Consider the following 25,802-nt stretch of genomic DNA (forward strand, 5'->3'; position numbering starts at 1 on the left):
ACATGTGCTGAGTACATTTAGCAAGCACTCCACAAAGACACATCTACCCTCTTTAGTAACAGAAGGTGGGGAGTCGTGTTTATTTATATCCTGGGTATGGAGTGTACATAAACTTGGTGGAGGCGGTGCACAGTGGGGGAGTAAGCGCTACCACTGAGCCCTTGGTTTTCTGAGACAAGGTCTCATAATGTAGTTCAGGCTGCCATGGAATGCTCTAGCTGTTCAGGTTTGAACTTGTGATCCTCCTGCCTCCTGGGAGATAAGAACTGAGGAGGAATGACCACAAACTGGTTAAGTCATAATGCTGGGATTACAGGTGTGGGTCTCTGCACCTGGACAATGTATTTCTATCCCATTTGGAGACCAGTTGGACTTCTACCACTGGCCAGCTTTGCTCTGCTCCAGATATCTGTGATTAAGCTTTGGCAAGAAGGAGGGACAGACCCTGCAGATCGAAGAAAGAGTGGAATTCAACCAAAAAAACTAATTTGGGGCAGGGACTGAAGCTCAATTGTAGAACAGGCTTAGGATATTCTGGGATGCCATCCTAACAAACCCCTCTGTCTTCATTTGGGTCTCTACTGCTGTGATAAAACACCAGGATCGGCCGGGCATTGGTGGCACAAGCCTTTAATCCCAGCACTTGGGAGGCGGGGCAGGCGGATCTCTGTGAGTTCGAGACCAGCCTGGTCTACAAGCTAGTTCCAGGACAGCCTCCAAAACCACAGAGAAACCCTGTCTTGAAAAACAAAAACAAAAAAACAAACAAACAAAAAAAATCAGGACCGAAAGCAACTTGGGGAGGAAAGGGTTTATTTGTTTATTTGATTTTACAGTTGTAGTCCATCATCCCAGGAAGTCAGGGCAGCAACTTGGGGCAGGAGCTGATGCAGAGGCCATGGAGGGTGCTGCTCACTGGCTTTTCTCCTTGTGGCTTGCTCAGCCTGCTTTCCTAACCATTCAGGACCACCCGCCTAGGGTTGACACCACGTGCTTTTTTATACACCCAGGGCTACCTGTACAGGGGTGGTACTGCCTATCGTGATCTGGGCTCTCCCATATCCATTTTCAGTCAAGAATGTACCAGACTTACCCACAGTTCAATCTGGTGTGGGAATTTTCTCAGTTGAGTTTCCTTCTTCCCAAATGACTCTAGCTTGTGTCAAATCAAAACTATTCAAAACTGCCTCAATGTCCAACCCCATTCTAACCCAAACCCCCCACCACCACCCCTGGCCAAAAAAAAAAAAAAAAAAAAAAAAAGTAAAAATAAAAAGATAGACTTAAAGCTCCGTTTTTTTTGGTTTTGTTTTTTGAGGCAGAGTTTCACTATGGCCTAGAATTCACAATGCAGCCCAGCCTGACCCTGAACATACAGCAATCCGTCTCAGACTCTCAGGTGATGGGAGTACAGGTGTATCACCACCATTCCAAACTTTAAGCCTGGATCTTTGAAATCCTGATTTTTTAAAATCCATATTTTACTAATTAGCTTTGTGAATTTTGATAAATTTAGCCGAAGGGGGAAATCTGTTCCATGAGTTTTATTGTTGTTTTGAGAAAGGGACATACTGACTGTGCTGGGATTAAAGGTGTACACTACCACAACTGGCCCATGAGGGTTTTTGTTTGTTTTGGTTTGGTTTTTTGAAATAGGCTTTCTCTGTGCAGCCCTGGCTGTCCTGGAACTCACTCTGTAGACCAGGCTGACCTCAAACTCACAGAGATCCACCTGCCTCTGCCTTCTGAGTGCTGGGATCAAAGACAGATGTGAACCACCACAGCCCAGCTGAGTTTTAACGGTTAACAAAATTACAGGCACCTTTTCTGTATGCTTTAGGAACCTATCACCATCAGTTAGAGATGCAGGCTAAGAGGATGGACACTCACAGGGGTGAGGGAAGGAGAGAGAGAGAGAGAGAGAGAGAGAGAGAGAGAGAGAGAGAGAGAGAGCACACTTGAGCAGCTTGAGTCTCACAGGGAGGTAGGTGGTCATGACATTTTTGGTTAAATAGTCTCACATAGCCCAGGCTGACCCTGCAATCTGGAATCATAGCTAAGATTGGCCTTGAATTCCTGCCCCTCCTTCATGCTGGGATGCTAGGTATGCACTGCCAAGCTCAAATCTGAAGTACTTCCTTAAAGGCAGGCCTGTAATTTAGAACACTCCTAAGCTATGGTACTGTAAGAACCAGTGCTCTTATTTCATAACCCATTCCGTGTGTGTGTGTGTGTGTGTGTGTGTGTGTGTGTGTGTGTGTGTGTGTGTGTGTATGTTTGCTGTGTATGTGTGTGTGTGTGTATGTATGTATGTATGTGTTTGCTGTGTATGTGTGTGTATGTGTGCATGTGACTGCTATCTGTGTAGTGTGTGTGTATGTGAATGTGAATGTTGCTCTCTCTCTGTGTATGTATGTGTTTGCTTTATGTGTGTATGTGTGCATGTGAATGCTTGCTGTCTGTGCAGTGTGTGTATGTGAATGTTTGCTCTGTGTGTGTGTGTGTTGGGCAGGATTTCCAATTGAATAGAGTCCGATGATAACTGCTAGTCTAGTTAGCCAGCTTGTTCCAGGGATTTCTCTCCACTGGAAACATAGTTGGGCTCCCCACACCCATGTGGCTATTAGGGATCTACTCTCATTCACGCTTGTGCTTCATGTCATCTCTCCAGACCTTTGGTGGTTGCTGCAAAGGGTCTCGGCTATAGCGCACGCCAGCCTTGGCCGAGTCCTCCTGTGTCCGGACTGTAGCTGTGTGCTGTCGCACCTGGCCAGGCTTCTTAACTTTGCTAATTACAGTGATTCCTAATACCACCAGGAGAGTTCAGAACAGGTTTTCAAACTTGGGTACTGTGAAGTCTCTGGTTAATGGATCTGACTTCATGGCATGCATATGACCAGCCCTTGAGATCCACTGCTAGGAGAAAGGAAGGGGCACAGGGACCTGTGTAGGGAATGTGGCTCTGAGGGACAGGTACCATGTCAGTGGGACAAGGTGAGGTGTTAGGTCTTCTGCTGGGAGCCTGTGCTGACCACTGTTGGCATGCCAGTGAGACAGAGCTGCATCTCACACTTCCATTTTTTTTTTTTTTTTGGGCAGTGTGATCACACTGTGCCTTTATGTTCTATTTAGGGCTAGGTATTGCTTAAGAGCCCGATCTAAACATTTCCGCTCATGCTACCTTTCTCTCATCATCGCTTTGTTATGTTCTGTGTCAAAGGCCACTGCTTGGGGCCAGTCATATGGCCCAAGTGGTAAAGATGTTTCCTGTCTAGCCTGAGGACTCTAGTTCAATCCCTAAGACGCACATGGCAGAAGGAAAGAAGTCAGAGGTTGTCCTCTGACACGTGTGCACATACACACCTGAGCACACATGTGTTTGCACACAACATAGATTGGAATATATGAAAGCACAGAGATCATCTTCCTTACCCATGAATACAGGGGTAAAAAGCAGCTCTCCTGACCACATCACAGCACTTGCAGATGGCTGCTCTGGCTTCTGGACTCTGTGGACAGGGCAGGGAATGCATCCCACTAATTGACCACCTGCTATTACCCCGGTAGGAGTCAACTATGGCATCCTAATGAGAGCCTATGAACATTGTTCATGCAAATGAGCCACCTTGATGGATGAAGTAATGTCTCCCTCTGTGGCAAAGGGCAGGCTTGCTATAAAAAACAGGCTGTTCAGCTTCCTGCTCCTCACCTGCAACAAAACCCACCATGTGTGTCCCCTTCAGTGTGGGGCTTTGCCTGACACCCACAGGGAAGGGAGTGGGGGTGACAGGCTTGGGGTGATGTTGACATTGGGATACACTCAAATTTTGAAGAATATTTTTAATTAAGTGTATACATGTGTGGGTCTGTGCATGCCCGTAGTATCTGTGGAGGCCAGAAGAGGGCGTTGGATCAATCTCCAGAGGCTGGAGTTATAGGTGGTTGGACCTGTACAGGTTGAGCCACAGTGTGGGTACTGAACCAAACCTGAGTCCTCTGCAAGAGCAGTATAGGTTCTTTACTTCTGAACTGTCTCTCCAGCCCCCAAATTACCTTTTCCAGACAGTAACTTATCAACTTTTCAACATCTAACATCTCCTTGGTCTATGAAGTAACCCACTATGCCTGCGGCTGGTAATTTGCGGCCAGTTGTTTTCCTAACTTGGAACACAGCCACAGTTATTTACCAGGATTTAATCTCTCTCTGTAGCTGAAGATGCCTCGCCACCCCCAGTTTGCTTGGTAATGGGGATGGAACCCAGGGCTCTGTGCTGTGAGGCAAGCAGTCTACCCACTGAGCTGTAGCTGGGGATATTGGGCTATTTTTATTCTTCAATAGCAAACTAATTGTGATAGAGACTATATAACCTGTAAGTCTAGACTATGAGGTGTGTATCCCTTTAAGAACATTTGTGGACTCCTGCAAGATGTCATTTCTCTCAGGGAAATGGATCAAACACCTGGGCTATCACAGTGCATCTTTAAAGGTGAGTTCTCCCATCCACTTAAGAGCTGGGAATGGTTTATCAGGATGTCTTTTCTTTCTTTTTTAAAGATTTTATTTATTTATTATGTATGCAGTCTTCTGCCTGCATGCCAGCAGAGGGTACCAGATCTCATTCAAGGTGGTTGTGAGCCACCATGTGGTTGCCGGGAATTGAACTCAGGACCTCTGGAAGAGCAGTCAGTGCTCTTAACCTCTGAGCCATCTTCTCTCCAGCCCCAGATGTCTTTTCTTTTAAAAACAATTTTAAGTGCATTTGTGTGCATGCAGGAGGCTGTGGAGGTCAGAGAGGCACTTGATCCCCTGGGCTAGTTACAGCTGGTTGTTGGCTACCACGTGGGTGCTGGGAACTGAACCTGGGTTCTCTGCAAGAACAAGTGTTTTTGGCCACTGAGCTGTCTTCCCAGTGCCCGATGACTTGTAGGGAGCGGTATGTGAGCTTCCCAGGTAGAGACCATAGATGAGGAAATGGTCCACTTTCACTGCTAGATTAGTGATTAATATTACACAGCAGCTGAAAGGTTATCTGGTTGGAACAGTGCTGACTTTGTATGTATGTTGGCCCTGAGTTGGGTCCCTAGCAGGAAAAAAGCCACCACAAACCCCCGTGAAGCAGCCACCTTCTTAGACCTTGTGAACCAAAACAAAGACACATTTCCATGGAACAGAAGTCGTTTTAATTCATTGAAAAGTGCAGCAGTGACAGGGTCCTTCAAAGGTCACTTCCTAAGTGAGTGGGTGACAGAGCCAGGGCAGAGTGGCTTCTACAACAGGTGATGCTAATGAAGGAATTTACAAAGTCCATCAAACAGAGTGCTGGTGAGCTAAAGACTGCAGTGGACCGTCCACCCCAGTGGTGCTCGGCTGAGGTACCCTCTGCTTTCTCTTGAGGAATCTCGCCCGTTTTCTTTTATTAAAAAAAGAAAAGAAAAAAATTGTCTGTAGATAGTTACAAGTTTAGGATTATTTCTCACAGGTTAAGGTGTAACTTCCATAACCACCCTTACTATTTTGTACAAGAGCCCTGGCACTGACAATTCAAAAGGTGTTTGCAACAGTACCATTTGTTAGACCCAAGGACACTCTAAAAGTGTCCCCGATTGAGAAACTGTGTCTGAGGGACAGTTTTAAAGCAGGAAATCTTGTAAGGCAAAAGCCCGAATTCCATATCGGTTTTCCCGTTCTGTTTTGAAGAGCACCGGCAGACACGGCCAAATTCGCTTGAGTCCAGATTATAAGGCTCTTTAGGGGCATCCCTTGTAGGTGGGAAGCCATGCGTGCTGCGGTCTGTTAGGGTAAACCAAGCTCCACTCCAGTGTTAGCAGGAACGGTCCCATAACCGAGAGGTACAGAAGGCCTTACTGTGTCCCACCACCCACATGTGTCACCTGAATGTAAGGGCAGTGAGGTAGAAACACTACTGGCAGCTGACTTGTCACTCTGACTTCACCTGCTTCTAAGAGCCAGCCACAAAACTGAGGAATATGACATCACAGTCCAAGGCCTGGTATGAGCCGGTTACTTTTTATTTGGGAACAACTATGGTCAACTTTCACTAATGGCTGATGGTGTTTAGAATCAAAGCGGAGTGATTGAAGCCAGTACCCACAATTTCGTAATTTAAAAATATTTTTTCCCTCTAAAGCAGCCACAGCAGAGGTGTCCATTCCATTGCCTGTTTGTCTCTCAGTATCACCGAAGTTGTTGGGGTCACATGAGGTAAAGGAATGAACTCCATGGCTATTACCCCAACATGGCCTCTGGGATCCCTAAAGTGACTTCAAGCTGTGGGTCCCAAGTGTTTAAAGCTGAACAGAGGCTGTGTAAAGCTAAGATCACTCACTGCAGGCTAAAACCACACTTCTCCTGCTGTCCTAGCAGCACTAGGCCCTTCCATGGAAATGTCAGAGTAGAACTGATCTTTAAAAGCCAAGGAACAGGAGGACATGGTTCTAGACAGCCAGGAACCTTGGACAGGGGAATACTGACTGGAACCCTAGTTATTCAAGACTCTGGAAACTCAAGAGCTTACATGAAAGGGAGGGGAGACGGGGTGGGAGGAAGTAGCCAGTTGGTCCTTCACACCAACCATGAGACACTAATATTTTAAATGACAAGGGCAGCAAAGTGCAGCCAGTCACAACGATGTCGTTTGTGGACTGATGCATGAGATCCTCCTCAGGACAGGCACTTCCATATGCAGCCCTCCAACCTGCTCACCCAAGGGCCAGATCCACCCTGGTGCTCACTTGTGCAGTGTGCTGGCCCGCCTTCTCCTCGGTGCTTTGGAGCACTCACCACGGTTGGAGCCACTGAAGTGCTGCCAGCTTCTACAGCTCAGGGGGAGGGGGACTGACCCCACACGGCCCGCTGCCATATCAGCATATCCCAGGGTTCCAGCAAACAGGAGCAGAGCTTGGGTGACAAGTTGCACATTTACCACACCATGATGGATGTAATAAACATCGTTTCTCTACATCTCCACAAACAGTTCTTCCCAGCGCTGTGTGTGTGGTTTGATGGCAAGGGGCTCAGTCTGAAATGCTATACAGGGGCTGTTGATTTGGGGGCTAGTGCTTTCCGCCCTTAAAGTATTGCCATTTATCTCAACAGTTATACAGATTCAGACTTGACCACGTGGGAGATCATCACACACTGTGCCCACCCAAGATGAAGGGACATGGAGAGGACAAAGACCTCAGGAGTGTTGGTTGTCATCTGAAGGAAGAGACAGGGTCAGCCACTTCTGACACAGGGTTGGATTCACAGTACTGGAAGTCAGCTGACCGGGTTATTTTTCAAACAAGACTTGAAACAGCCAGGCCAGAGCTCTTCTAGGCGTGGGCTCCTACTACAACCACTTCATGAGAAAGGGGTGTGCAAGGATCCAACTGCAGAGGCTGAGCACTGTCACTACAGAGGGTGCTTCGAGAACCTTCTCGTTCTGATGCTGCCATGATTGCTGAACATGAGACGCAGGTCAAACCTGTATCTGAGGGGAGGAAAAGAAGGGTGTCACATGAACTCTAGCTAGCCATGGGGACTTTGTCAGCATACTCTCTAGCAGAAAGTGGGCAAGAGAAATGGTTCAGAGGTTAAGAGCACTGGCTGCTCTTCCAGAGGTCCTGAGTTCAATTCCCAGCAACCACATGGTGGTTTACAACCATCTGTGATGAGATCTGGTGCCCTCTTCTGGCCTGCAGGCATGCATGTAGGCAGAACACTGTATACATGACAGATAAATCTTAAAAAAAAAAAAAAAAAAGGGCAGGAGCCCAATTAAAGGCGTTCGAGTTGGTGGCAAACGGCTTTAATCCCAGCACTTGGGAGGCAGAGACAGGTGGATCTCAGAGTTCAAGGCCAGCCTGGTCCACAGAGTGGACAGGCTCCAAAATAATACAGAGAAACCCTGTCTAGAAAAAACAAAAAAAACAAAAAAAACAAAACAAAAACAAGTGGGCAGGAGGGGCTGATGCACCAAAAGGAGCCAGGAGGAGGCTACATAATATAAACATGGTTTCTGAAGGTGAGAATATTTCCACACAAGCTGTGAGTGAGAGAACAAAGTTAATGGTAAAAAGGAGGTTCTTGGAAAAACAAAACAAAAAAAACCTCCACAGCCCTGGCTGGCCTGGAAACATCTATGTAGACCAGGCTGTCCTCAAACTCACAGATCTGCTGCCCCAGTCTCCTGAGTGGTGGGAGAGGGTTAAGGGAGGAGAGGCGAGTCCTACTGTATAAGCATCCAGATGGCTGTGTTGAACCCCTCAAAGAGTCACTGCAGGCTCAAGGTATCTTCCTCTTTTATAGCCACCCTGTTCTGGCTGGCCAGATACTCTGGCAGGTCTATATTCCAGCAGTAGAGCCACGAGGGTGGTTGGCCACATGTCCTAATCCTAGGGACCTACTCGGAGAAGGTGGAGGCTGGATTGAGAATGACTGACTAGCCTCACTACAGTCACTTGTTTAAGATTGTCATTTTATCTTTGTCTTTTATATAGTTGCCTCGCTATTTAAATTTTCATTTTAGCAAGGCATGGTGGAGCACCTTTAATCCCAGCAGCACCCAGAGGCAGAGACAGCCTGGCTAAGACAGAGGACCTGTCTCAAAACAAAGAATTTCAAGCTGGGGCTTGACCGGAGGGGTCCTGTGAGATGTAGGGGAGTGCTCTACTGTGAGTGTGGCGGTCCTGTCTTGACCGTCTGGAATCCATTTCTGGCTGCGTGAGTATTATGTAACAGTCCACAATCCATGATATAGTCATTCATCTCTAACTTGGAGAACAGACGAATCCAACGTCAAGAAGGCTGAGTAAGTTATACCTTGCCATCACCTGGGAACTTCGCCTCCCTCACCCCCACGTCACCGCTTATGATAAGAAATAACAGCATGCCTCTTGGATGCAGCTTGGATGCATGGGCAGCAGCAGCAGGTGTCCTGCAGACACAGTACTGCAGAAGCGGTTCCAGAGTGTGAGGCACACACGACCCTGTAGGTGAGGACTGCCATTCAGTCAGCACACTGCAGTGGGGATCTAGTTTAGCATCTGAGTTCACACTCTGGATTTCTAAGAAATGAAGCGGTCTGCTCTTGGAAGCGCTGGGACCGGGGCAGAACTGGACTAGAGCTGACGTGTGACCCAGCAGAACTTTGGGGACAGGAAAGTAGGGATGAGTTTGTGGACTCAACAGCCATGGGCAGTAGAGAGCCAAGTCCAAGCAGTTTATGTTCCCAGCTTAACAAGCTGACACAGCAAGAACACAGCATTCCCTCGGAAAGCACAAGGGTAAACACAGCTCAGTGGACAGCAGCCAATAGCCTCCCTTTGTCTTTCAGAAAAGCATGTGACCTCTAGAGACAGCAGCAAAGTGACTGAAGATGGGGGACACTTACCCAGGGTCAAAAACCCCTGGAGTTCGGCAGGTTGGCCCAGAACAGGACTGCAGCATCATCAACCGATAGTTCATTTTTCCCAGAAGCTCTGGATCTATAGTTTTAGCAATGTTGGTGATTTGGTCTGGATCTGCAGTTATGTTATAGACTTCTACGAACACCTAGAGGCAGAAAGGAAAGAGGAAAGGAAAAAGCAAGGGTTATATTGAGAAAATATTCCTAAAAGCAATTGTTTCTCTCTCTCTCTCTGTCTTTTTTTTTACTTTTTCGAGACAGGGTTTCTCTGTGTAGCAGCTCTGCCCGTCCTGGAACTCGCTCTGTAGACCAGGCTGGCCTCAAACTCAGAGATCCAACTGCCTCTGCCTCCCAAGTGCTGGGATCAAAGGTGTGCGCTGCCACTGCCAAGCCATTTCCTATTTTAAAAAATAGTTGTGGATGTTTCTTGCCTGTGGGTAAGGCTACTGTCCTTTTTTTTTTTTTTTAAGAGATGTATTTGTTACATATACAGTATTCTGTCTGCATATATGCCTGCACGTCATAAAAGAGCACCAGATCTCATTACAGATGGCTGTGAGCCACTAAGTGGTTGCTGGGAATTGAACTCGGGACCTCTGGAAGAACAGCCAATGCTCTTAACCTCTGAGCAGTCTCTCCAGCCCTTACTGTATTTTTATTTCTAATGGTAGACTGCCTGCCATCAGTACTTCCCCCTCTCATCTGCATACTGTTCCCTAGGACACGTGTGTATGTGTGTGTGTGTATGTCTGTGTGTGCTCCCTCTAATTGCCATTCAACAGTATCAAACAGATAAACATGGAAGAACAGCTCAGCCCGAATGAAGCCTGCTTTCTTGCTCAATGTGCTGATGAGCTGGAAGGGAGGGAGAGTCCACTATGAAGAACACAGGTGAGAATTTACTTCAGATGGTAGGAGGAGGGGGCCAGACAGGGCAGGTGAGTAGATGCTTAACACCAGTGTGACACTGCAAGGCCTGGTGTCCACAGGATCCTTCATGTGACACACAGTCAGTGTGGCTCAAGCCCCCCACTCTCATAACAGATGGCATTGCCTTGTGCTGGCTGTGTGAACAAAGGGAGTCTCTGCATGGGTCAGATTCTGGCCAGCCTGTTGGGAATGCCCCAGTTCCTCTGTAGATGCTGAAGTGCCACAGTTTTAGACCCACTACCAGGGAAGCCACAGGCATATATATATATGTCCTTCTGAAAGGTCAACTGTGCATTTACAGTGTGTAGGGTGTGGCGGTGGTGAGTACAGAAGACTCCATTGAGAAAAATCAGAATGAAGCTGCCCGTATGAGACTGTCTTGTGAACTGTAGATGTCATGGGACATCTTCTGGGTCACCTTCCCTGGGTCACATGCTCTGGGATTGATCTTAGGCCTCGAGGCCCAAGCAACTGAACACAGGCAATAGACAAGGGGTAGGGGTGGAGGAGGTGACTAGGCCCAAGTTCCCCTTACCTCCTGGTCGTCAAACTCACAATACTGTAGGTTCCACAGTGACGACAGCGTCCTCACACAAGCATAGGTATTGTTGTAAGCATCTTCACACACACAGTCAGGGAAACATTGCTGGAAGAATAGTTTACTAGTTAAACAAGGAATGCTCTGACATAGTAATAAGTCTCTGTTGGCAACACAGGTATAGGCTGACTGAAGCCAGCCACCAGGGAGGGGGAATCAGTTATCAAATGAGTCCCTCTTAAGGATGGTCTGGAACTGTCCTTCTGGGGTGATAAGTAAAATGCAGAGAGCATCCTGAGATCTCAGCACTACGAAGGGTCAAACCCCATGTTTTCCACAGGCTCTGCTAGTCCACAGTTGGTTGTATTGTGTCCTTTATACACACATTTTAGAAAAAAAAATAAAAACAAAAGACACCCCAGGGTTTCACTATGTAGTCCTTGCTGGCCTGGATTTCAGAGATCCACCTGCCTTTGCCTTCCAAGACCTAGGATTAAAGGTGTGTGCACCCACACTAGGCTGGGTGCTTTACTCAGAACACTTTAGTGTCAGGAAAACCAATGTTCAATTCCCCAAAGCCAGGTCAATGTGGCTATTACTGTCTACGTGATCTGCCCGGTTGGACCAGTGTAAGTCACCTGTGAAGGCACATGGACCAAACCCCATCTCTCCATCGGTTCCTCTGACGGTATGCCTAGCAAAATGGTACCAGGCGGAGAGTGGGTAAGGTGGGCAGAGCCTGATGCCAGCAGCATCACTGAGGTGACTGAAGCAGCTAAACAGCATCTGCCATGTGGTGAGAAAGCTGCCCTGCTACACAAGCCACTACTCACAGACACTCCAGGACTCAAGGAAGGACAGGTCGGGTCGGTGACGTTACGGCCTTCTCCTTGATATTCCACCAGGACATCTGACCTCCAGGTTAAGTTACTGGCCCCTTTCTAGAAAGAAGAGCAAAGGTGGTTCCTGCGAGGCACGGATGGATAGGTCTAGATGAGTCCTTCCTGTGTTGTCTGAGGGGCCTTTGAACAGCTTGCTGTCTAACTAAAGGGAATGATGAGTGGATACCAGGGAAAGCCACTACTGTCATTTCTGGCTTTCTAGTCTTTAAAGGGATGGTCAGATGCTTAGACTGTTTTATAGTTCCTTTACAGGGCAGCACGTGAAGCTGGCGGAATGGAAGCTGCCGGCTAAACAACGACTGACGGTGGTGCCTAGCTGAGAGGACGCAAGGCCTACCCCGGGGCAGCCTGAGAGACAGACAGGCAGTGCCAGCTGTGGGCCTTGGAGTACAACCCACACCTCACTTTAACTCTGCTGCACATTAGCTGTGTGGAGAGAGGTGTAGCATTCGAAACACATATACTTGAGGCAGGCATATGAACACCGGAAAACAGGAGCAAGTTTAGGACCAAAAACAGATGAATTCAGGGTAGCAAAGAACGTGGGTCCAGAAGGGTCATGAACCCCAGTTTCCATGAGGAGGAAGCAGTTGGGGTGACAGCCAGGGCCTAATGCTAGGAGGCCCCAAGCAGCAGGCAAGCTGGGACAAGCCAGTTCCTTGGGAGGCTGAGGCCCGAGGAATGACTGAGCCCAGTTTGATCACTGGGCAACACACTTCCGTCAGCCTAATGTCTTCCTCAACAGCTGATGGCAGCTTGCTTGTCACCCACCATCTCAAGCCCTAGGAATATTTTTCCTGGTGCTAGTGACTGAACCAGAGCCTCACACATGCTAGGCAAGCACCAGAGGGGGGCATTCATGCTGAGGAAACTGTGAGCAGGACACAAGGGCCCTTTTCAGCCGGCCTTTGGCCTTTTCATCTCTAGATGTCAACCTCTCTAAGACCTCATATGCCTTCAACTATCCTCTGGTATGTAAGTTGCAAATATTTTTTCCACCTGTTAGTCATTTTAGGTTTGTTCATCCCCCCCCCCCCAACCCCTTCTAGGAGATGAAGGGCAAAGAGAATACAGAAGGCTGAAGGTGAAAAATGGCCCAGTCACTCTTTTTTCCTTTAGGAAAACTCCTTCCCACCACAAGGCTAGAGACAAATCCTGTTCTTTGTGTTTGTCTACCTGGGGTTTATTTCAGAGTTCTGGCTCTTTTGGTTGTGGGGCTTTCTACTCACCAGAATGGGCAGTAAGGATACCCCATCCATCTGTGTCTTATTCAGGTCATAGCCGGCAAGGTCCAAGATTGTGGGGCCCAAGTCAATATTCGAGACCAGCATCTGCATTAGTGAAGAAAAAAGTCTGGGGTACAGCTGGTCTCATCTTCCTTTTCCATCAATCCCCGAGCAAACCATCAGAAACCAAAGGCACCATCCCTTTCTGATAACCCATTCTCTCATTCCAGTTCCAGACACCCAACTACAGCTGAAGGCTTATCAGGTATATCCACAAATGCACTCGGGGAGTTGTGCCTTCATCTTACCACGTGGTCATTAGCAGACCATCTGAAAAAGCTTCAATTTCTTTATCATGAATCATGGGGGCACTGCTGACTACTGCTGCAAATCAATTATTTTCCAACTTGACATTCACATTCGTTCACTAAATTTGACCTCACATGCATTCCTAACATTTTTAAAAGATTTATGTATTTCTATTTTACGTGTATGAGTGTTTTGCCGGCATAGATGTAAATGCACCATATGCATGCAGTACCCTTAGAGGCCAGAAGAGGGTGTCAGATTCCCCCTGGAACCGGAGTTACAGATGGTTGTGAGCTGCTGCTTTGGGTGCTGGGAACTGAACCCTGGGCCTCTGCAAGAGCAACAACTGTTGTTAACTGCCAAGCCATTGCTCTAGCCACACTAACACTTTTTTTTTTTTTTTTTTTAAATGTAGCCCTGGCTGTGGTGGAGCTCACTATGTAGGCTGTTCCCCACCCACAAACGTTTTTTATTAAAGTCTCAATGTTGGATGTTTGCTGACACCACAGAAGGCGAGCTCATCATTTTATAGTTTTCAAAATGACAATGCTACCACACCGTCCTCAGTTTACTTTAGCTAGGCCAGGCTAGTCTCACACAAGTGATTCTCCAAGCTTCAGCCTCCTCAGTGCCGGATTACAGGTGGGTACCACTTGCCTGGTCTTGCCATAGGCCATGAAGGCTGCAGACAACTTACTCTAATTGACCAACAAATTTCCTTAAAGAGCATAAAACACCTGTCGTAACAAACATTCTAGGGCCCATGTGATGGCACAGAGGATAAAGGTCACCAAGCTTGATGCCCTAAATTCAATCCTGGGTCCTACCTGGTGGAAGGAGAATCAACCCCCTTCCCCAAGCTCTCCCTACATGTGCACCATGACACATGCATGCACACAATACACATATACACACATACATACAAAAAATTAAGACAAACATTCTAGAAAACAAACAGGGTCATATTTACTTGGTTTAAAAGAATGATTTCCTTTTGTATACAATTCTCCTAAGGACCTAAACCAGCAGAGTTCCTTAAATACACTTGGGGCTGTGTCGGTTTTAATGTAACAAAAATTAAATTTTGTGTGTGTATAAGCCAGTGGACCTCAGGTCCTTCTAAGTTTCTCATTGGTCTGGGGCTTACTGATTGGTTAGTATTGAGTGGGAATCAGAACTCCCTAGACTCAGTACAGGTTAAGCGAAGTTTATTTGGGGACGATGCACTTACACATGAAACAGATGGCTGCTGCAGGTTCCCTCTCCAAGGATCCACACCAGCTGCTCCCCGTGACATGACCAGAAGCCACAGAGAGAGCGAGCTGGGCTCGGGACCCTAGGCCTAGCCCTACCTTCCTATCCTGACATCTGCCCCATTTGGGCATGGTCAGTGGTACAGGGGTGGGGGTGGATATCTCACTACTATTCCCCTTTTAGTCTTAAAAAAAAATTAGGCTTCATCCAAAACTATATACAAAGATAGCAAATATCAAGTATGCTCTAGGAGAAGGAAAGGGAACATACACCCTTAAGCCCTATTGCCAGTGAAGCAACTAGAGCTAGTGCCAAGAACTACGTATCCAGTCCTAAGGTAAAGGCATAACAGATCACTATAGAGCTGTCTTAAGCTGGAAAGTTTAAGTCTTGTATCTAATATTTCTATCTAGGAAGAGAGTGCAATAATTGTGACAGTCTAATCTTCAACCTCATCAAAGACCTGAAAAGGAAGATAACAATGCTAGGGTAGGCAGGAAGTGCAGGCAAGCAACTTGCAAAGGTGCAGCGAAGACAGAAACAGCAGGCTACTTGGACAGTCACCCGAGGTCTCACAGCAGCATAGAGTCAACCAGCTTTGCCAAGGTCTAGAGTAATCTGGCTGACCAACACAGAAGCAGGGAGGTAGAAAGGCTGTCTTACCCTGACTTGGCAAGGTTCATCAGTCTTCTATCTCCTGCAAGCACAGCAGGACAGCATGTCCAAAGTCAGTGGTTGAGGTGGGGGCAGTTCTTTGCCCAAGAGGCCAATAGCCAAGGAGAGAACGAACTCCAGAAGGAGCAACATCAGCACCCAACAGGTAAGGCTGACTAGCCTCCAGGTTTCGCCTTGCGCCTCCTCTGTGTTGGGATTCCAGGCCTTTCCATATTGATTCTGAGAAACAAACTCAGGTCCCTCATATGCCTTATGTACAGATTAGCCTACAGGGTGAGCTCCAGGACAGAAAAACCTTGTCTCAAAAACAAAAACAAAAAACCCCAAGCTGAGAAGCCAGACCTGGTGGTGCATGCCTTTAATCCCAGCAATTGGGAGAGGGAGGCAGGCAGATAGCTGAGACAGAGACCAGGTTGGTCTACAGACTAAGTTCTAGGACAGCCAGGGCTACACAGAGAAACCCTGTCCCAAAACAAAACAAGGAGAGCAGCTCCCAAAGGAACAGCACCTGAAGCTGTCCTTTGTCCCATGCACACACACTGTCTTGTGAGTACACACAAAATTAAGTCTTTGAAACCATGGAGAAAACTTATTTAGGCAGCCAAACAGGGAAATTAAAAAAAATCAATTAACTGTCATTTTTAATTTAAAACCAAACCAGAAGAGTCTATATGAAAAGCAGAACATCTTTAAGGCACTATTCATTGGGGCTCATATTTCCTGGTAGCTGGAGAAACCAGCAGTGCACAACCTGGCACTGAATCCATTAGTGTGACTGCAGCTGTCATGGATTACCATTCCATGGAGACAATTCAGGGAGCAGCGGTCCATATGTCACTGAAAAAGCTCACCAGAGCTGTCCCCAGAGATGAGCAAGACCCACAAACATGGGTCAGTTTCCTCCTTGTCAGGCCCCTGGGGTGAACTGAGCAGCTTGGCTCACAGTTGGTAAGTCTGGATGTAACTATGGAAGAGATCACCATAGCAGGAGAAACATGAGTCCCTGGGAGTCCAGGTGGTGAAAGGAGGAGTCCATCCCATAGTAATGAATGGGGTAGTCAAAGCAGGGCATAAGATAAACTGTAAATACTAAAGCAATAAAAACCTGGAATTAAAATGGCAATTGCCAGTCTCACAAAACTCCCTTCCAGTTCTAGAGCTGCATGGATGGGAGACTTTTCCAGTGGACTTTGCTCAATGGCAAGGCCTGTGGATTCCAGTACAGATTACTGCAATTTGGCCTAAGTACCACAAACAAACATGTGTCCCCTGGATACTTTCTTCCCACATACATACAATTACTATGACTTCTCTAAACAGGACAGGGTTTTTGCCTGTGAAGCAGATGGTTTCAAAATGTGCACAAACTGTATGAAGTGCCTAGAAACCTTCCGTGGATACAGATTACGAGCAGAAAATTCAAGAGAGAATTGAGTCTACAATCTTGCAAAATTACTGAAAACAACGGATATGTTCTTGGAACACAGTCAGGGTCCAGACACTTAATTCTGATATTAAACACCTTGTGGAGCCACCTAAGGCAAGTCACACCCCACCCCAAAAGGCAACAAGGGTCCATTTGGCAAAAGAGCTCAGAGCACATGAGAGTCTAGCACCACCAAAAGTGAGCGGCTACAGGTGGACCGGCCCTTAGCTTCTCTGTCTAGGAAGCTGCCAGGGTACCACCCAGTGACACTCGAGTAGAGAGGAAGGCAGCTGGAGAGACTGCTCAATGGCTAACAGCACTTGGTGTTCTTCCAGTGAACCTGAGTTCAATTCCCAGCACCCACATGGGGTGGCTCACTACTGTCTCTAGTTCTAGGGCAGTGGTTCTCAACCTTCCTAACACTGTAGCCCTTTAATACAGTTTCTCATATGTGGTGACCCCAAAACATTTCGTTATTACTTCATAACTGTCATTTTACTGCTGTTACAAATTGTAACGTAAAATATCTGATATGCAGAATATCCGTTGTGTAACCTCCAACGGGGTTGTGACTCACAGGTTGAGAACTACTATTCCAGGGATCCGACACCCTGTTCTGGCCTTTGTGGGTACCTACACACACAGAGAGAATGGAAATGGCACACTGTCCCAGTCTGAGACTAGGGAGAACAAGACTTCCTTTGTCAGAGTCTTAGAGCTAATGTGTGGCCTCCAGACTTCCCATCAGATCTACTTCCCCTGGGCCAGGCCAGCTCTGAAACCATCCCTGGTGGGTGTGCAGCCTGACCTCCACCCCAGCCTTGGAAGGTAGAGATGGGATTTCCAGAGCATGCTGGGTAACAAAACTAGCTTTATCAGTAAGGTCTGAGTTTGACTAACATCCTGCTTTAATAAATATGGTGGCAGAGCAACCAAGAATACGGTGGGAGATTGGTCAAGGATGATTACTGATATGACCCTTGGGCCTCTACATGCGTGCATATACATGTGCATGCGCACACATGCATGCACATGCATGGAGACTGGAGAGGAAATCCCACACAATTTCAGAGGGTGATCCTCATGAGAGTGGAGTCACTAGTGTCGAAAGTAAATCCCGAAATGAACCAAAGCTGTGTATGTGGATGTGACACAGACACGTGGCAGTGGGATACACTCACGGAGGGCAGTAGACAGTTGGAGGGGAGAAAAGCCACTCTCTCCAAGGTCCACAAAGGCAGAGGCATTCACCGACCAGTGAGTAACTGGCCTCTACACAGGGCAAGCTGCGGTCGGGCACCTACCTTGCTTGTCTGGTTTGGTTTGATCCCAGGCCCTCGAACCAACAGTGGAACTTTGATATCAAACTCATACAGTTGCCTTTTGTCTATTGGCAAAGAGAACTGTCCTGAAACAAAAGGCACAGAGTCAATGTAGAGCCACCACAGGTGGGCAACACACCCACCATCTGAGGCACTCAAACCACAAAGATGTTGTTTTAAGACATTTTTTACTCATGTGTGGCGTGTGTATGCGTGTGTATGCTTATATCTGTGTCAATGCATGCCACATGTGTGCATGCCCTAGAAGGCTAGAGGGACAGCTGGAGTTACAGGTCACTTGACATGAGTGCTGGGAACTGAACTCGGGTGCTCTGGAAGTGCTCTACTTAACCACTGAGCCACCTCTCCAGCTCCTTAATTCCTTGTTTTATAACAGAAAGCTTAAACTTGCCTGGGTTTCTTTTTACCAGACAGGAAAAATAATTGAGTTTACCTTCTCCAGATAAGTAACTAAAAAGGACCTGTCCTAAACAGGACAAATAGAGAAAAAATAATGTCTAGGAAGAAACGAGAGACAAAGACATAAGCATGTATGCACATGTGACCTGATCCCAGGTGACTGATGTCACTCCAAACATTGCCACATAAAGAGAGGAACGTACTCCGTCCTCCTGATGCACTATTACAAGAGAGAAAGGCCCTTCTGAGGAATTCCACAGACACATGATGGGGACAGAATGAGGATGTCAACACTTGGATAGTTCAGTTTGAGGAAGTTTTAGCAACAGCTTTCAAAGGGAATCTCAAGGAGAGGTTCAGAGGAAGGGACCAGGTTAGATCAGCTGTCCGTCAGTCCATACTCTTGTCCCCAGGGGGACAGCCAGACAGCGAGGCCTCACAAACTTGATGAGATGGGAAGTGTACCACAGCATCACTGGGGCAGCCTTCTGTTCTGAAGACACTAACATGTGTCAGGTCTCCAGATCTCAGATCAACCTACAGGAAATTCTGAGTGGAAATGAACAAGCAAGGCCTCACCAGACAGTAACTGGCCAAATCCAGCATAAGGACTGCTCTACAGGACAAACGGAGCACTTTTCTCAGTAAGTCGGTAGCAACTGAGACTTAGAGGAGCTCAAAATTCCAGGTCGTATGTGGACTTATCTGCACGATAAATTAGATGCAGGTGGAACCTTTGTGGATTCACAAGTGCCCGGGAGTTGCTTCAAAACCTTCAGAAAAATGGCTGTGTGCCAAGATACATCATAATGCCAACACTCCAGAGGCCAAGGAAGGCAATCATGAGGTTAAGGCTAACTTGAGAGATGAAGTGAGACCCTGATCAAAAACCCAGGGGCTGGGAGGTAACTCAGTGGTAGAATGCCCACCTATGTGTGCAAGGGCTTCAGTCTGATTGTCAGCACTGCAGATACCCTGCCCCCACACCCTACACCTACATACAGAGAAAACCACGAGGAAGGTGGGAAGAACACAGTGCTGCCAGCGGCAGCTGAAGAGCTGACCAGGAAGATGGGAAGGGGTTTTTAATTAGAGCTCTACCATGAAGACTACACAGTTCTACGCTGACCACACAGGCCTCAAGCACCTAGGCTCAAGCAATCCTTCTTAGTCTTCTCAGTAAGCAATACAAAAGACACACACCAGCCACACTAGCTTCTACTTTCCATGTCAAGGAATTCTCACAATAATATATTAAATGCTGAATCAATCTGCACAAATGAAAGCAAGCCTCATGTTAACTCAAGAGGAAATGTATAGACATAGAAGAAAACACTTGTCTTTTGCTAGAGCATGGGAAGACTGCAGTTTTCAAAACCCAGAAATAGCCCCCAGATAGCAAGACTTAGTAATAAAGTTGTGCTTGCAGAACAACTTTCTGTGTCCCATCTACAATGACATCCCCCAAGTTCCACTTATCCTACAGATGAGCTCATCTTCTCTTCTTCCATGGCTTGTCTCTACCATGGTAAATACATTCACTACTCCTGCCTGAGACCAGGCAGCTCAGCACTGGAAACAGCCTCTTTGGTGAAAATGTCTTCTAATTGAGGAGTCCCGAGGACAGAACTCCTCCTGGAGATTCCATTGCTGTGAAGCACTGGACTCCCACCAACAAAGGGGTTGTGCTCTCCAGATGGCATGCTGACCCTGCCGCTCACCTGTATGGTAGCCATTGTCGGAGGTATAGAAGATGTATGTGTTGTCCAGTTCACCGGTGCCATCCAATCTCTTTACCAGTTTCTCCACAAGGTCATCAACCGAGAGCAGAGTTTGCCACCTGGGCACCACACAGGGTAGAAACAGTACTTCAGGGGCAACGGCTACACAAAAACACTCATCCCACTAAAGCAAACGCCAACTGCTCAATCTGTCCCCCAGACTCATTGCAAACACTAGATAAGAAATTTCCAGAACACAATAATTACTTCATTTCAAATCTGTCTCCAAAGAAATAAATCAGCCTTTTAATAATGAGCTAATTTTTTTCTTTTCTTTTCTTTTCTTTTTTGCTGTATAAGAATAGAGCTACTTAGCTGGGTGTTGGTGGCACACGCCTTTAATCCCAGCACTTGGGAGGCAGAGGCAGGCGGATCTCTGTGAGTTCGAGGCCAGCCTGGTCTCCAGAGCAAGTGCCAGGATAGGCTCCAAAGCTACACAGAGAAATCCTGTCTCGAAAAAAAAAAAAAAAAAAAAAAAAAAAAAAAAAAAAAATAGAGCTACTTAGAAAGGACAGTTGTTAATTGAGTATAGATTAATACAGATTGGCTTAAATAAGCATGTGTTGCACTACTGTTTAATGGTCCAATCACTAGCCATTGGTCTATAGGCAAAAGGCCAAAGCTTATCTACTGCCTGTTTTTATAAAGTTTTATTGACAGCCAGCAATATTTTCTATTGCCTAAGGCTGCCTTTGTACTGGGACACATGGCCTGCAAGCTTACAAAATTTGCTATTATCTGGTCCTATAAAAAATGTTTACCTACCTCTGGTCCAAATTCAACACACTCAAAGAGAAAGTAGTGGATTTTTAAAAACTGACCTAGCACGTCTTGCAAATTCCAAATATCAAAGGTAAATCCTCTGCTCAGTATTTGGGCTAATTTCTATGTAACCTTTACTTTAAGCTTGGGGAAAAAGATTTTCAAGCAAATATTTCAAGCTTGTCATTTCTTTACCAAGTCTTAAAGATGGATGTTTTAATCAGGCTCGTGGTCCAAAGCACACCTCAAGCACTTGTACATAAAGGAATGCCCGCCTGCTCATGGAGTGGTGGTGCCCCGTGGCGCCTCTCCTGCTGGGCCTCTGGCCCGCTGGTCTGCCTCCCTGTTTGCTCAAGGGTAACAGTAGTTCCATCCCCATTCTCAAAGCCATCCAGACAAGAACACAGTGGGGTGTTTACCTCCTTCTGAACGCATCATCTAAGAACTGGATTGAAGAGTTCGTCATTGGAGTCTTGGCTTGCCTAATTAGCCAGTGCTTGTTCTAAAATTCAGAAGAAACCAATGTTAACACCAAGTCGCCATCATCACATACTAGAGAAGATAAGACAAAAGATCATTCACACTTTAGCAAACTATCAAGAATAGTGGTTCTCAACCGTGGGTTGTGACCCCTTGGGGGGGGTCACATATCAGCTATCCTGCATATCATATATTACATTAAGATTCATAACAGTAGCAAAATTACAGTTATGAAGTAGCAGCGAAAATAATGTTATGGTTGGGGGGGGGGTCACCACAACAAAAAGAACTGTATTAAAGGGTCGCAGCATTAGGAAGGTTGAGAACCACTGTTCTAGAAGCTGTTGAAGCCACATCAGACTGCTTCTTTTTCCCAGGCTCCTACAAGCAAGCAGCTTTGCAGATGGACAGATGGACTTGGTTACTCTACCAGCCTCCCAATGGTAAACACCGTGACGCTCTTTTGTTGGCAGCAGTGATTAGAGACTCTAGTGAGAGCCACAGGGAAGCCACCCTGCTAAAGTGACAATCAGTTGGTAACTCTGACCCTGAGTCAACTATGGCTACAAATGGGCAGGTACTAGTTTACCTGTAAGTTCTGTCTGTAGGTCCCCGCTTTCCACGGATGTGTCACCCCAAGAGACCGACATCACTGAGGAAAACCCTGCCAGCCACGTGGGTTTAAAACCTCAAGTTCTGCTCACACGGCACTAGCAGAGCATGCCAATGTGGCAGAACACGCAAGTGTGGTTCCCAGCAGCCTACACAGGGCAGCTCACAACTGCCTGTAACTCCAGTTCTAGGGAATCTGAGCCAACTTCTGGCCTCCTTGAGCACTGCACCCATAGCATAAACCCACACTCGAGACACACATACATAAAGATTTAAAAATAAAAATGAAATGGCAAAAAATAACAAAAGCCCCTTCAAGTTCAATTCTGGAGGAGCCTTTTTATTTACACAAAAGCCACATTTTTTTTTTTTTTTTTTTTGGTTTTTTGAGACAGGGTTTCTCTGTGGCTTTGGAGGCTGTCTTATGGACCAGGCTGGTCTAACTCACAGAGATCTGCCTGCCTCTGCCTCTGCTGGGATTAAAGGTGTGCACCACCAAAAGCCACATTTTAAGTAACAAAAATATCCCCATATGCCCCGTATCCACAAGACTCTAAGTGACTATCCAAACCACACCCCTCAAACTGTTCTCTGGTTAATACAAATTCGATCTTAAGTCCTCTTGTCAGAGGTTCACATTAGATCACATGTGACTGGAAAGTCCTGCAGCTTCAACTTATCTAACCCAAGGCTTTCAATCTTACTGCTGTTCCCAGTAACTTCTAGTCACGCTCTTTGGAACCCAGAATTGAGATTAGTCCACTAATTTAAACCAGCCTTTAATTTAACAAGCACCAGTCTGTGGTGTGGGGGAGAGTAAGCCAGATGCTTCTGTTTTAATCATTACAGTAATTGAAGGACCAAGACCTCCTCCTTTAAGAGAAGGGCAGGAGGGTAAGCACCTTGCTCCTCACAGACAGAAACTGATGCTCCTGGCTCTGACGTCACCTCTGACATCAAGACTTATCCTGTGCCATTAGGAAGAAGTACTGTGACTTCTAGGTAAGACTCAGGCAGTGGGGACCTATTTACACCCTCAGCCAAGGGAAGTATAACTCACTAACTAAAGGAAACTTCCAGGAAACAGGCATGGTGGCACACACATGAGGTGGCAGAAGCATGAGGGTCACTGTGAGTTTGAGGCCAGCCTGTTCTACACAGAGACTGTCTCACAATACAAACAAACTGAGGAATATGGTTTGGGAGAGAGTGAACAGGAGAGAATGGTGTGGGGGAGTGTTTCTGTTGCTAAAAACGGGACTTCTGTCTGAGGGAGAAAGTCATATCTGGACTTGAAGTTTCAGGGACTGCTTGACGGGATTTGTCCCAGGAGTCTGGGGCATTCAGTACCTTGGGTAGAAAAATAGAGGAAAAGGAAGCAACTTATTAGGAAAAACAGGCGCCGTTAACTGACGAGGCAACTGCTTGGTTGTGGTTTAAACATACAGCCTGCCATCTCATGTTCCCATCTCTTCTTCTCACACCTTGGGCCCACCAAGGCTGCTGCAAGTGCAGATGTCCCTAGCGACACAGCTGAGCTACCAGGACAGAGGAGGCGGGAGACAGGTTTATAATCAATCGGGCAGTGTCTTTACCATTCCTGGGAACCTCTTCTAGCTACTCACTGGATGTGTGGCAGGAACTTTGTATCTATCCGTGAACATGCTGTACTAGGGAAAAGTGCTCACGGCTCTGTGCTGGCTGATCCAGCAAGTGCGGCTTACATGGGTTAGAGGAACCTACCGTCCCATGGATGTTGAAGTTCTTGTTTCTTGGTGCAAAGACATTCTGGAACTCCTTCTGGTACTGAGGTGCAGCTGTCCAGGGTGAGTGGGGCGCCGGAGTGGAGATCATCATAAAGAATGGCTCCGAGTTGGACTTGTAATCCAGGAAGTCCAGGGAAAGATTGGCCTGACACACACATGATGACAGTTGTCATGTAACCCGATAGCAACTGTGCATCCAAGAGGGACATGTCTCTTGGTAGACAGAGTACTCAGGGTCAGTGTGGCTACGTATCTCTAACAAATTGCGCAGCACACTGCCGGAAGGATACATTTGGTGTGGACAAGTGCTCACCACCGTGAGGAGCCCACCAAGGAAAGAACTGAGACCTGAAATTCACGAGACCTCTCCATGTTCCCCAAACAGTAAGAAATAGTAAACTGTCCATTTTAGCATTAGCTTGTAATGACGATATTTGATGCCTTAGAGAATGCTAAGAGGGCCCGTGAGATGGGTCAGCAGGTGAAGGTGCTTGCTGCCAAGCCTCATGAGCTGTGTCCCCTCCCCACTTTCTGGTGGAAGGACAGAACTGATTTCATTCATGCCCTCTTTTCTCCCTAGCACTAACTCTAGAGGGCGTGTGCCTTAATTCTTCCCCACCACTAGCTCTATCTACAGCGTCCTGTGGTTTTTTTTTTCAAGGCTCACTCCTGCTTGGCCAAGGCCCTCCCCACTGCCTCCTCCATCGTGTGTCCTGGTCACTCTAATCCTAACCCTTCAGGTTTCTACTCAAAAGTTACCGAAGTTGCCCTTTACCTTTCTTATTTGTCTAACCTATCAGCACCTAATGAAGAAATAAATGATCAGCCCCTCATGAAGCAACACATGATTGCGTGTACATGACCACACCCCCAGGGTGTGTGTGAGATTTCTGGGGGTGAAGAGGCTGCCCTCCAAGGAACGGGGCTTTGCTCACGTATCGGGGAACAACTGCTGTACTTCGCGCTAGACTGTTTGGTGAATAAATAAATACTCCGTGGAAGGTTTCCATTAAAAACATGTCAGGGCAGGAGGGTTCTACCCAACTATGATTTACATGTGGGCACCCTCGCCCACAGAGGCCTTGAAGGACATCTGAGGAGAGTCTCTGAGGCAGAGAGAGGCGATTACTGCTGGACTGTGAGAATATGAGACTTGAGGCTAGTTTATATATGAAGAAAAACATCCTCTTCAGGGTTCCGACCAGGTAAGAAAGCGTTTTGGCGGATACACTAAGTCATTATGCACTTCTGTTCACTGACACAAATCAGACCCAAACACTGTCTAGACGGTACTCAGTCGAGTGTGAGGGGAGGCCACCGTGCCTGAGCCACAGTGCCCGAGAACTCACCAGAACATCTGTCAGGTAGTCCACACTGTAGTTTTCACCGTGTGTCCGTGCCTTTCCATTGATAGAGAGGGTGTAGTTATAGTATTTAGAATTCTTTTCCTACGGGAAAGAGGAAGGAAGATTTGTGATGGGGTCAGCATACAAATCCAAAGCGTGAGCTCCTACTGGACTACATTGCATTGTTTAAAGAGGGCAACCGCCCAAGTCAGCACTGAATTGGGTTTGGGGGACATTGGGGAACATTATCCCAGATAGCTGAGTTTTATTACATGGCTCAGGCCACTAATGGGAGGAAAAACACTTGGAATGGAGTGACTCACCAGTCAGCAGACTTCATTGAGGAGATAAAATTTCCCATAAAACAAGACATGTCAGCACCAGGACCAAGTCACGAGCATACATATTTTGTGTCTCTGGGCCGTGACTAGTTGCCACTGACCCTAACAGTGACTTACCAAGGCATACCAGTAACTCCAGCCCAGAGGAACGTGCTCCAGTCCGCCAGCATCTGGGGCTCCATACTGAAAAGACAGCCAAGCAGGATGTTAGAACTCCTTAGATATGACCACTCAAGAAAGAAACAGGTGAACGCCTTTTGGCTGGGGCCTGAAACATAACAGGCATACGATTCCCCCAA

General features: G+C 46.9%; 1 protein-coding gene across 1 annotated transcript in view; it reads right to left on the reverse strand.

Moving 5' to 3' along the window:
* Window positions 1-5,158: 5,158 nt before the first annotated feature.
* The window catches only part of Gns (glucosamine (N-acetyl)-6-sulfatase), a 32,200-nt gene continuing 11,556 nt past the window's right edge, over window positions 5,159-25,802 (reverse strand). The window contains exons 4-14 of the mRNA XM_027392301.2: window positions 25,621-25,686; window positions 25,166-25,264; window positions 23,794-23,961; window positions 21,378-21,460; window positions 20,137-20,255; window positions 17,978-18,081; window positions 13,013-13,114; window positions 11,715-11,822; window positions 10,879-10,989; window positions 9,399-9,559; window positions 5,159-7,496 (exon numbers count right to left, since the gene is read on the reverse strand). Of these exons, the coding sequence (XP_027248102.1) occupies window positions 7,418-7,496; window positions 9,399-9,559; window positions 10,879-10,989; window positions 11,715-11,822; window positions 13,013-13,114; window positions 17,978-18,081; window positions 20,137-20,255; window positions 21,378-21,460; window positions 23,794-23,961; window positions 25,166-25,264; window positions 25,621-25,686 (1,200 nt within the window). The 3' untranslated portion in view covers window positions 5,159-7,417. The remainder of the gene's footprint in view (window positions 7,497-9,398; window positions 9,560-10,878; window positions 10,990-11,714; window positions 11,823-13,012; window positions 13,115-17,977; window positions 18,082-20,136; window positions 20,256-21,377; window positions 21,461-23,793; window positions 23,962-25,165; window positions 25,265-25,620; window positions 25,687-25,802) is intronic.

This window comes from Cricetulus griseus (genome assembly GCF_003668045.3).
Source record: "Cricetulus griseus strain 17A/GY chromosome 1 unlocalized genomic scaffold, alternate assembly CriGri-PICRH-1.0 chr1_0, whole genome shotgun sequence".
Lineage (NCBI taxonomy): Eukaryota > Metazoa > Chordata > Mammalia > Rodentia > Cricetidae > Cricetulus > Cricetulus griseus.